Source organism: Pygocentrus nattereri, chromosome 11, assembly GCF_015220715.1.
Source record: "Pygocentrus nattereri isolate fPygNat1 chromosome 11, fPygNat1.pri, whole genome shotgun sequence".
In the NCBI taxonomy this organism is placed as follows: domain Eukaryota; kingdom Metazoa; phylum Chordata; class Actinopteri; order Characiformes; family Serrasalmidae; genus Pygocentrus; species Pygocentrus nattereri.
The window spans coordinates 8,145,562-8,157,762 of record NC_051221.1 but is presented as its reverse complement, the minus strand read 5'-3'; the positions used below and the strand labels follow the sequence as shown (position 1 = coordinate 8,157,762).

The 12,201-nt window shown below is 41.5% G+C and overlaps 1 protein-coding gene across 1 annotated transcript in view; it reads left to right on the top strand.

Annotated features, from left to right (window-relative positions):
• Window positions 1–12,201, top strand: part of tspan17 (tetraspanin 17) — a 57,424-nt gene that overhangs the window by 29,142 nt on the left and 16,081 nt on the right. Inside the window, exon 2 of the mRNA XM_017713550.1 lies at window positions 1,711–1,761. Coding sequence (XP_017569039.1) covers window positions 1,711–1,761 — 51 coding nt within the window. The remainder of the gene's footprint in view (window positions 1–1,710; window positions 1,762–12,201) is intronic.

Genomic DNA, 12,201 nt, shown 5'->3' with positions numbered 1-12,201 from the left:
CCAGTTTACTGCTTTGTTCTGTAATGATTTAAAAGTGCAATAAATCATTTTGGAGTCAGATGAATCTTTTTGACTCGCCCTGTATATTTGCACATACAGTACAGAGAGAGATAGAAATAGGTCACTTTATTCCAGTGAAACTTTGCCTTTACCAAAATAAAGTAGTAAAATAATTAGAAAATATAGAAACCTCAGTAAAATATTGATTTAGAAAGTATATTTGGGGATTTGTAGTATTAGACACACACTTTGATAATACAGATAATTGAGGTGCACTGTCAGCACTGGGAGGGAAAAAGCAGTATTGGTGCATCCTTATGTGAGATAGAACATCATCTTGAATCATAGTTTTAAGCACAAATGCCTCTGTTTGCATTCATTCTCTTGCCTGGACTGCACTCACACTCTGTCCATACTCCGCAGTATGTAGTCACAAGGCTGAGGTGTGGGGAAGATCTTACTGTGATGTGAAACGGCTAGCAGGTTTCTCTGTTCCTTTGTCTGTGATTCATGTGACTCGTGACTCGTGACTCGTGAGGAGGCATGCTTTGCCTGGTTTCAATGAAAGATTTCCAAAGGTGCTTTCAGAATTAACATAACTGTATCATATTTGCATGAGGGGGAAGTTGCTGGCTGGTATCAGTATTAAACAGTTCCTCAAAGTGGCAGTAATTTGCATGTCTCGATGAATTTGTGAAGTTTGTGATCCTGCCTTCTAAAAAGTTATTCTGGAGTTTTATTTGAAGCCTTAATGTCATATAGTCCTGTGTTGCCATTAGACATCGCCACCTCTTCCCCAGCCAACTGGCCAAGCGGACTGAAAGTTTGCTCTCCTGAGAGAGTAAATACTGCCCTGAGCTCATTTTTTGCTGGTTTTAGAACGTCTGTTTACATTGTATACATGTGTGTCTAGCACCCCTAATTTCGTTCATACATGCGAAATGACAGAGAAACTTTATCTTTTTTTTAAATCTAGAGACTCATTTCTATAGACAGCAGTGGTTTGGTTTTGCCTGCTTTGTTAGGGTAACATACAAACTGCAGAACATCTCCAGTGTGGATGGCTCAAAATTGATCCAGAGAAAGATCAGCAAGTGAATATGGGAATATGGGTACTGACGAACAGCACGACTGGCTTGACTGAACTCGATGCACAGCTGTGTTCAACTGTTTTTCCCACGGCAAGGGCGTGTTTAGAAGCGAAGGTGAATGAAGAGTATCAGGTGCGCAGTTGACTGGGTTGGGTTTCCCCAAAAACACGTCGAAATGGCAGCCTGCCCAACTGAGTGGATTTCAACACTGCTGTGCAGAATTAGCAGTTCACTTGCTCCAGGTATTCAGCTGTTTTATGGCGGCCTGTAGAGGCATTGCTTTTCATATCGCCTTCCTCTGTACGTCATGTGAAAGGAATGGTTTCTGAGTGGTCACTTTCACATATTAGTCAGATGTCCCCTTTCTGGTCAGAGTAGGCAGCTCATGGTCGAGCTTCGGTGGGCGGTACAGCGATATTTAATCATTGTTGAGGTGTTGTGAAATGATGATTCTTGTTTTCATGTTATATTATTATTAATAATAAGAAGAGTACGAATATTTACACACATAATTGCATATCATTGTTATTATTATCCTGTGAGTCATTTTCTGATTTGGGACGAGAGTGAATGGTGTAGGTGTTGTGATCTGACAGTGTGGGTTTATGTTGTCTTTCAGTTGCTGGGAGCGGCGTTCCTGGGCATTGGACTCTGGGCATGGGCTGAAAAGGCAAGTAGACAACACAAAGAGACAGAGTGATTCATGACATGCTTCACATGCCTCATTTTCTTATTTGGGTTGTTACTTTAGCAACAGCTTCTCCCCTTTCACACTTCTGACTGCACTTCATAACATTGACCTTAGTGAATAAACGAGAAAAAACAATGGCCTGTGATTTAAGGTCACAGTGTTTGTGGAAAGACCAGAGGTGGCCTAATATGTACTCCAGTATTCTTACTGTGGTGAAAGAACCAAAGTGGCTGCTCAAGAAACTACAGACATATTGGAAAAGTCATAGAACAGTAGTGGAGTGTGTTAGTACATCCAGCGTCTATCTGTATAGGAACTGCTGAGCCTGTTCTTGTCTTTTTGGCTCCTTTAGTCTCAAACACAATGATAAATCTCAAAATCAGACTAATCACAAAGCAGTACAGATGCTGTGACCAAGGTAGTTTACTAAATAAGTGCCTGACTAAAAAAGTAATTAGTTCGATCAAGAATATGTAACCCCCATTTCCAAAAAAGTCTGGTCATTGATCAAAATGTAAATAAAAACAGAGTGCAGTGGTATGCAAATCATCCATCCATCCATCCATCCATCCATCCATCCGCACCCCCCGCGACCCTGACGGAGAAGCGGCTTGGAAAATGGATGGATGGATGTTGTCTTTGTATTATTTTCAATGAAACATCATTGCATTTTGTTTTTATTTACATTTTCCACCGTGTCCCAGCTTTTTTGAAAATGGAGTTGTACTTAAGTGGAAATAGAAGCATCATCCTATAAAAATCGCCCATGAGTGAAGCGTCATTAGTTTCTGTCCATCTGTAGGAAACACTCTAAACATCTATATAGAGTTAATTTAATGCATTAAATGTCTTCTTGAATCTTGGCTTTGTTTTGACATGCGTTTACAGATAGACGACCACCACGCTTGTATTTTCCTTTTCTTTCACTGGGCTGACGTGAAGCTTGTAAGCGATTTGTTCTTTTTAGTTCAATATAATGGTGTTGAGAAGTGATGCCGTGTCCATGCATGCTCCATCATTATAACAAAGCAGTCAACAGAAGTCCTGTGGTCAGAAACCGACCGATGATGAATGGTGTAGAGAGCGTCTGATAAATTGTGCATCAACAGATGAGCCACAGTCTGCACCATGTAGTGGACCTGAGAGTTTTTTCTGATAAAACGGTCAACGAGAGGAAGCACAAGGTACAGTTTTGTCTGTAAATATTTCGATGTTGAGTGAGCTGTTATTGTAGGTGTTCACCACAGCGTCCTGGAGTTGATGAAATAGTGACTATGGGCTCAAAGTGCAAGCTTTCAGGATCAATTTGAGCGCATTTACATCTGACTAGGGTGAAATGTGTAGGAATTACAACCATTTTCATACAAACCCTGATCTTTAGGGCTCAAATGTAATTGTACAGGTGGCTGATCAGCTGTTCTGGGGCCAGTGTGTGGTATTTCCCCATTGTCTGGTTTACAGGCAAGCAGATGAAAGTTCCAAGAGAATTTCAAGCGTGAGATTTACATTTGGAATCAGTTAATTCTCAATATAAAGTCCGAGGAGCTTCTCTGCCAGTGAAGCAAGGCGGAAAAATCAAAGCAAACCCGTTGAAGAGAGAGAGCAAAAACATTAGGTGTGACCGAATTAGCTATTTGATTCATTCTTAAAAGAAAAAACTCACTGCTGAGCTCTGAACCCACACAAAGGCCCAGTAGACCATGGAAAACAACTGTGGTGGATGACAGAAGAATTCTTTCACTGGTGAGGTAAACCCCTTTCACAATAGTCGGCCAGATCAAGTATCCCCTCCAGGAGGTGGGCGTATCTGTGTCAGCGTCAACAATGAAGAGAAGACTTCACCAGAGTAAATACAGAGTTTACCACAAGACATAAACCATTGGTAAGCCTTAAAAGCAGGAAGACCAGATTTGCCCAAAGATATCTAAAAAGGCCTGTAAGGCTCTGAAACAGCATCTTATGGACAGACGATGCAATGAATGACTGTAAGTGGTGAGTGTGGAGAACAGAGGAACTGCTTGTGATCCAATCATTCGTCTGAAGGTAGTTGTATGGCGTGAGCACGTATTATTACCTAACAAGTAAGTCTCAAGTCACACAAGTCAAGATAGTCGAGTCTTGATTCGAGTCCAGACTCGGTGAAGTAGAGTGCCAAGTCAGTAGTTCTAATCTTTGAGTCCTAAACAAGTCGGTCTGCACTCTTCTGTTAATTTAGGGCTATAACACTGAATAATGATAACAGTGCTATAGCCTTTTAAAGACAGCATGTACAGTTGATCACAAAAGTGAGTACAGCCCTCACATTTCTGCAGATATTTAGTCTTTTCATGGGACAACACTGACAAAATGACACTGACACAATGAAAAGTCGTCTGTGTGCAGCTTATATAACAGTGTAAATTTATTCTTCCCTCAAAATAACTCGATATACAGCCATTGATGTCTAAACCACCGGCTACAAAAGTGAGACTACACCCCTAAGTACAGCTCAGTACTGCTCAAAAGTCGGTGTTGAGAGAGCCGAGTTTCTGAGTTCTTCTCAGCTGAGTGCGGGTCTTCTGTGGCTTAATGCTACAGAGACTACTTCTGGACTTCTGGATCAAATTCCTGTGATCATATCTCTGCAATACATCATGAATTTGTCAAAACGAAAGCCTTATGGGGAATTTAATTTACAGTTACTTAATTGTATTGAGTTGGAATGGCTTAAACTTAGAATTCAGTCATTTTAATATCAGCAAAACACAGTTCACTCAGTGTAAATGAGTTATTGAGCTTGAAACATTTGAGGTGATCAGTTTTCTTAAATCATTTGAGTTGACCATCCGCAGTCAGACTCTCCACGTTTCTTTCACTTTCAGTCTCGAGTCTTTCTGAGTCATGACGGTCTGGGCCAGAGTCCGAGTTACTGGTAGTGAAGTCAAAATGGAGTCACAAGTGTTTCTTGATTTTCTTAAGTGGAGTCTAAAGTCATCAAATACGTGGCTTGAGTTGGACTCGAGGCCAAGTCATATGACTGGAGTCCACACCTTTGGTATAGGCCTATAGTATCTACTTGGATTCAGCCAAATGCTGAACCTATAGTTGTGAATTTCCCTGCTGTGGGACTAATAAAGGTTTATCTTATCTTCTCTTAAAGCAAACTATGAAAGCAACCCTTTTTTAGGACAAAGAAGTGAAATGTTCTGTGATGGTTGAGTCAGTCAGTTATCTACTCGAGCATACATTTCACATACTCAAGGTCAAACTGAAGGTAAAACACCCCGAAGAACAAGCAAGAACTGCAGGAAAGGCCTGGCCGAGCATCACCAGGGAAGAAACCCGGCGCCTGGTGATGTCTGTGGGTTCCTGACTGCAAAGGATTTGTAACCAAATACAAAAATGACCATCAACAATTCTATAACTTTGACCCGTTACTGTTGAGTGCCTAGAACTGGAGGGGCTATGGAAGAAAATGGTTGTAGTTCCTACACCATTCGACCGATTTGGATGTAAATACCCTCAAATGAGAGGTGGAAGTCTCCACTTTGGACTCATTCTTTTTTTTTTTTTACACCCAATTTTCTCCCCAATTTTGTTGTCTCCAATTCCACCCGCTACTTAAGATCTGTTACGTCAGCTAACAGACGCCTGCACTGACTATCTTCACGCTGAGTGATGGGGGAGAGGCCATCCTACCCACCCAGATGGCTGTAGCATCACCAGGGATCTCCTGATGATAGGGCCAACGCTTAGATGGTTGCTCCACATGGGAGCCTGGACTCATTCTTTAATTTCAACTCCCAACATGCTGTGGGTTTATATCCCCTGATGAAAATGTTGTTCAGAAGTGCTTTAATATCCAAAACCTGACCCAACAATGAGTGATATTTCATCGTGCTTACTTCGAGAGCTTGAATTTGATTGGGTTTCAGTCGTGCCATTAGGTTTTTGGAAGCTGCTGACACTGATAGTGTAGCAGTGCCAGAAATTGGGAGCTTGTTTGTGCAGCGTGACATGATGCAATAGCTTGTAGTTCGTTGCCAAGTTTGAGATGCAGTTGGACAAAAGCCACCATGAAGCTTCTACCAGGAGTGCATTGTGAAATGTCATATAGTGATGAGAAACAGCACATCCGTCATACATGTAACCGGAGTGTAAAGTATAGCCTGGTGCATAATGTGGGCCTTATTGACCATCCGCTGGTGTATTGGTACCTGCAGTACTTCCACCAGCAATTAGCAACTTGTTTTGTTTGTTTGTTTGTTTGTCTTCTTTAATCGCTGTGACATGACCTGGATTTGAGTTCACAGTCTCCTGACAATAGAGCCAAACCTTAGACAGCTGAAGCCGGAGCTTAGCTTGTGACTATTTGTGATGCAGTGAGTCACTGGTGTTAAAATTCATTCACATCTGAGGTTTAATTGGTTTCACATTCATATGTCAGGCTTTACACAGACTTAACAAGCTTTGAGTGGCCGTTTGTTTACTTTTAATACAGCAATACAGTCTGAACTGCTAAATGCGAACACAGTAATTAAAATGCATCTAACCAGCTTCATGGAGAACTGGATTACTAATACGTGGACCGCTGTCCGAGTCCGGGCCGAGGTGCTGTCCTATGCGGACCTGGACCTACAACCGATACACTATAAAGAATTCTTTGACTTCGAAGGGGTGGTCCTATTTTAATCGCCGTGACTTTTCTAGCCTTTATGGTGCCGGTTTAGCAACCCGGGAAACTCACAGGCCAATCACATGCATTCTAAGTATCACATGGGACGCTACTCAGCCAATCAGATCTCTATGCATTACGATGAGCACTGAGACTCGAATGAGTGAGGCACATACTGAGGAGAGACGAGGCAAGAACCAAGCGGTTGGAAGAGAGTGAGCCAGATTACATGGCGTTCTTTGACTGAATTGTACTTTATTTGATTTGACATTCAGTTGTTGACTGTATTAGATGTCGAAGTAGCTGCTAGGCTACTTCAGTTTATAGTATATGGCACTGAATGATGATGCAAGTTAGACGTGATGTTTCGAACCTTTGCTTGAGGACGTTTTCTTTAACTGGACCTTTGACTTTTAATTAAACACCCCTGTTCTGGAGTATAATGGTCATGCAAAATAAACTCTTAAAAAGTTAACGTTTGTCACTCGGTAGTTCATGTCTCTGATCATATAAAGCATGATTCATCATATCATATCATTAAAGGAGGCCAGATTCTTTTGTTTTGTGTCTTTTATAGAAGTATAATGACCGTTTTTTGATTACATCACCAAGCCCAAGCTAGTGCACCTCCCCTACCACCTCTCCCAAACATCATTGAGAGAGGTGGGATACAGGATGTCTGGTATTTTTCATATCTGTAGGTGCGGATGCAAATACATGTATGTAAACTAGGACCAAATCCACCTGGATGAGCAGGGGTGTCTGGGTGTTTACAAATCCTGTACAATGAATAAAATCCAGATATTTTAGCACAGTAACAGCAGCGCATGAATACGACACTGTTAAAAATAATAATAATAATAATGAAAGACTGTTAGAAACGCTGAAAATGAAAAGCTGATAAAGTCACTGTGATGCTGGCGAAGGCCTGTACTTGCCTTCTGGATGCCTGTCTAAACATTTTCCTCATTATAGTGAAACTTGCGTATTTCAGTCACTCTGACCTCCTCAGAGCACGACTGCAGTCGAGTGTTGTCTTTTTTAAATCCCTCATTGTGGCTTTTCTGCTCTGATACCAGGAAACGTGGAGCCATATGGGTTTCATTATTCATTTATTGTGGTAGCAGTTTCCCTCTCTAGGTTACAGCCTCTGTGTTCAGAACACGGCGTCCGCCTCAGTGAGATGGATGGCTGAACTGCTGAGATTTCTTTGTGACTGAGGGAATTTCTCTCTGAAAGGCCAGCCGTGTTGCAGCGCACTCATGCGTGAACGCCGGATGTAATTTGCTCACATTTAAACGGGCTTAATGACTTTAGAGCGGTTAATTGACTTATTAATTAAGCTGGGAGTGGGTCCAGCTCTGTTCCTATCAGGCGTGTAGACAGCATGTCACTGGTGGGTATTGATGAGAACTCCACTAGGACACTGATAGCACCATGTGAATAAGTAATGATTTGGCTGGAAGTCTTGATTTGCTAAGTGTTAATCATTATCAGCTTGTTAAAATGTCATAAACAGATTTTCAATTTGCTAATTGTTAATCATTACTTCATTAATATTTAATACATTGGATCAATTTGCTCATTGTTGGTCATTACCAGTTCATTAATATTAGATGAACTGTTTGTTTTTTTTAATCTGCTAATTGTTAATCATTGCTTCATTAATGGAACGATAAGCGATTAATGAGGCAGTAGATAAAACCCCACAGTCAAGTTAGACTAGACGTAGTTCTGATTCATAGATCAGGCTGACGATAGTGATGTACTGCTCTCCCATGTTTGCTGCGAGACTTTGGTGTTAAAGCTAATATAGTCAAACAGCCAATAAACGTTTAGTGTCTCCAGTAGAGGTCTGCATTCCTGTGAGTCCCACCACAATATCTTGCGGCATGTCACTCATTTTTAGTGTGGGCCACGGGAGCGGGCAGGAAACCAGCCCACTGCAGGCGGGAGTGGGCCAAAGCACTCTTGAAGAAAGAGCCCGCAAATGAATGAATAGCCTAAATAAAATAAAGTCCAATGTTCACCAAATCTCTCTCACACACACACACACACATCTATATATATATATATATATATATATATATATATATATATATATATATATATATATATATATATATATATATATATATATAAAATCAGTATAAAAGGATAATAGTAAAACAATTAAAATGAATGATGTCTTTCAGAGATGCGAAGCAGCCAATCACATAAACAGTATGCAAAGAGCTTACGGAGGTGGCAGAGCCTTCAGTCGTTACTTCACAGTGAGCCTGATGACCATGACTGCTGTTATTTCAGCAGAGAATGATGCATCCGTGAACAGACTGGGTCAGATATTGGATGTTAGTTCACCTTGACAGAGCTGTATGGGCAGGAGTGGGACAAAGCTTCACAGATGCGGGCGGGAGCGGGACAAATAATTCTGCTTCTCTGCAGTTGCACGAGGATAAACAAGCCTTCGTAGACCTCTTGTCTCGGGTTTGCTGCTGTAGGTGTACACCAAAGCTTATGCCAACACATGGCTAGTGTAGCTAACAAGTAATGGAAGTATATCTGTGTGTCAGAAGTATTTAATATTTAATTTTTTAGCTCTAATAGAGCAATTAAGAATATTTGTAATCAAGTAAAACTTGCATCCAGTTGGCTTGGAATCAGCTCAGTTTATGCCTTATGGAATGAAAGTCACTCCGAAAGACACTCTGTTACACTCTTGGTGAGCTAAAGGGACGTGTGAGTGTCGCTACATATGCAGGTCTGAGGAGACATAATAACTTGTATACAGAATATTGCAGAATGATATGGACATTTCTAAAAGGATTTGTACGGCAAATCTTATGCAGTATGGATGGGTTGTTGGTTTCAGTTTAAGTTTCATTTGTTTTATTTACTTTTAGAGCCATTGACCATCTGTGTTTGCACATAGACGAGTTAGAGCTCCGCATTTAACCCACCCCTGCAGTGAAACACCCACGTACATGCCGTCTAGTGAACACACACACTAGGGGACAGTGAGCGGTGGGCAGCTGTATCCACAGAGCCTGGGGAGCAATTGGGGGTTAAGTGCACTTGGTCAAGGGCACTTCAGTCATGTGCTGTCCGTTCGGGGGATCAAACCGGCGCTGCTAGCCTGTCTGGTTGTGCTAGATTTGATGGCTGCCTTCGTTATATATCGGAATTAATTTTTTGCTAATTTGGCCTATAGTCTTGTTTTCTGATACTGCTTGATGTACGCAATGATGCAGTGCTGTTCTGAGTATATTGTGAATGTTGTCAGTACTTAAAGAACATCGTACCATCGTACTGCAGTTAGTTCCGAACTCCCGATCTCTGAATACCAGTATCTCCCTTAGCTTCACTCTGCTTTACAAGTAACAAGACTGCTGAAAAGAACTAGGCCACAGTGAACAAAATGAGCCGAAGCGATCCCCTTGCAGTTTCTGGCACATCGTGTTGCACTGATTTTCCAACCTAATCGTGGGTTTATATGTATGTATATATTTATACAGTTTTCTTGCGAACATTGAATGAAATGAAAATAATATACATCTTAAGTGATCTGTTAATCCAAAGGCAATGTAAAGGTGAAGGGTCTATATGCATGTATGTACACTATATTTCCAAAAGTATTCACTCACCCATCCAAATCACGGAATTTAGATGTTCCAGTCACTTCCATGGCCACAGGTGTATAAAGCCGAGCCCCTAGGCCTGCAGACTGTGGCCTTCAGATTAGCACAAGAACAGCATAGAGAGCTTCATGGAATGGGTTTCCATGGCCGAGCAGCTGCATCCAAGCCTTACATCACCAAGCACAATGCAAAGCGCCAAATGCAGTGGTGTTAAACACCGCAACTGGACTCTAGAGCAGTGGAGACGTGTTCCCTGGAGTGATGAATCTTGCTTCTCCATCTGACAATCTGATGGTTGAGCTGGGTTTGGCAGTTGCCAGGAGAACGGTACTTGTCTGACTGCAAGTGTCTGACTTGTGCCAAGTGTAAAGTTTGGTGGAGGGGGGATCATGGTGTGGGGTTGTTTTTCAGGAGTTGGGCTCGGCCCCTTAGTTCCAGTGAAAGGAACTCTTAAAGCTTCAGCACCAAGAGATTCTGGACAATTTCATGCTCCCAACTTTATGGGAACAGTTTGGGGACGGCCCCTTCCTGTTCCAACATGACTGCACACCAGTGCACAAAGCAGGTCCATAAAGACATGAATGAGCCAGTTTGGTGTGGAAGAACTTGACTGGCCTGCACAGAGTCCTGACCTCAACCTAATAGAACACCTTTGGGATGAATTAGAGCGGAGACTGTGAGCCAGACCTTCTCATCCAACATCAGTGTCTGACCTCACAAATGAGCTTCTGGAAGAACGGTCAGAAATTCCCATAAACACTCCTAACCCTTGTGGAAAGCCTTCCCAGAAGAGTTGAAGCTGTTATAGCTGCAAAGGGTGGGCCAACATTATATTTAACCCTATGGATCTATGGGATGTCACTCCAGCTCATAATTTTGTGAAGGCAGACAAGCAAATACATTTGGAAATATAGTGCATGTACCCGACCTTCCCACCCACCAGCTTCCATTCTTTTCCGGAGACTCATTTTCAGTTTCTCTGCAGGGGCATTTTTCACACCTCCAAAGTTCAGTCTTGGAAGTTGATTGCTTCTCACAATCCAAGTTATCCCATATTTGTCAACATATTTAACATCATCAGTCCATAAAACCGTACTCCACTTAGATGTCCATTTTCAGCCTTCTGGTCCAAATCTTCTTTGGTGTGTCCGTCTCCTTTTCTCAGTGAGGTTCTTCTTGAACAGCTACACATCCTTTCAGACCCATAGCGCTGAGTGGTCTTCTCACAGTGGAAGGATGGACAGAAACACCTGTGGGTGTTTTCAGATCTGAAGCAGCTTGATGTTCTCCAGATGAAAGCTTTAAGTGCTGTTTATCTGATGGGGACAGCTTTAGTCACATTAAATCTGTGTGTTTTTAAGAATCTATAAACTCCAGTTATAGAAACTCTTTTTTCATGTACTCTCCTTTGGCTCTCACCTTGCTTACTCAAGTATATTGTCTCATATATAATCCTCAGAAAGCTCTTCCTTTATGGTAATTATGCTGTATTCATGCTGGGTAAACACTCTTCTGCTTGGTAAACATGTTTTAAGCATGAGAACATTTTGGACTTTTGGAGCTCCTGGTTTAAGTCTATAATTGTTTTTGAAAGCTGTTTATTTCTGACTGTTTCGTTGAAGCTTAATACAAAAATGAGTGTATGTCTCCACCCTGAGTAAATAAAACACTGTCCATGCTGTTGAAAATGGGCTCTACCTGGAAGAAGGATTCATGTGGAGTTGGAAAGAGGAATATCAGCCACAAAACGACATGTTTGATGATGGTGCTCAGATGTTTTTGTTTCTGATACAGATATAGTGCCACATTTTCTTTTCACTACAGATACTGATGCATGAACCTTAAGTAAGGGCCACACCAGGCCAGTATTTTGGTTTAAATGGCCTGTAAAGGTCTCTTTCATTTTAGATTTTATCTTGAGGTCCAGTTATGATGTTTGTGTGTGCTAGGTTTATACCAAAAGTGGTCATAATTCATTTTTACATGAGCATTTCCCAACTTCTCTTTATCCCTTCGAATTAAACATGCTCGTTTTTATTACTGTGCCTTTTGGACTGATAGATGTAAATGAGCTCTGTTCTGATTGGCTGCCCCTATATTGTGTATTTAACCCCACAACATCCCAGG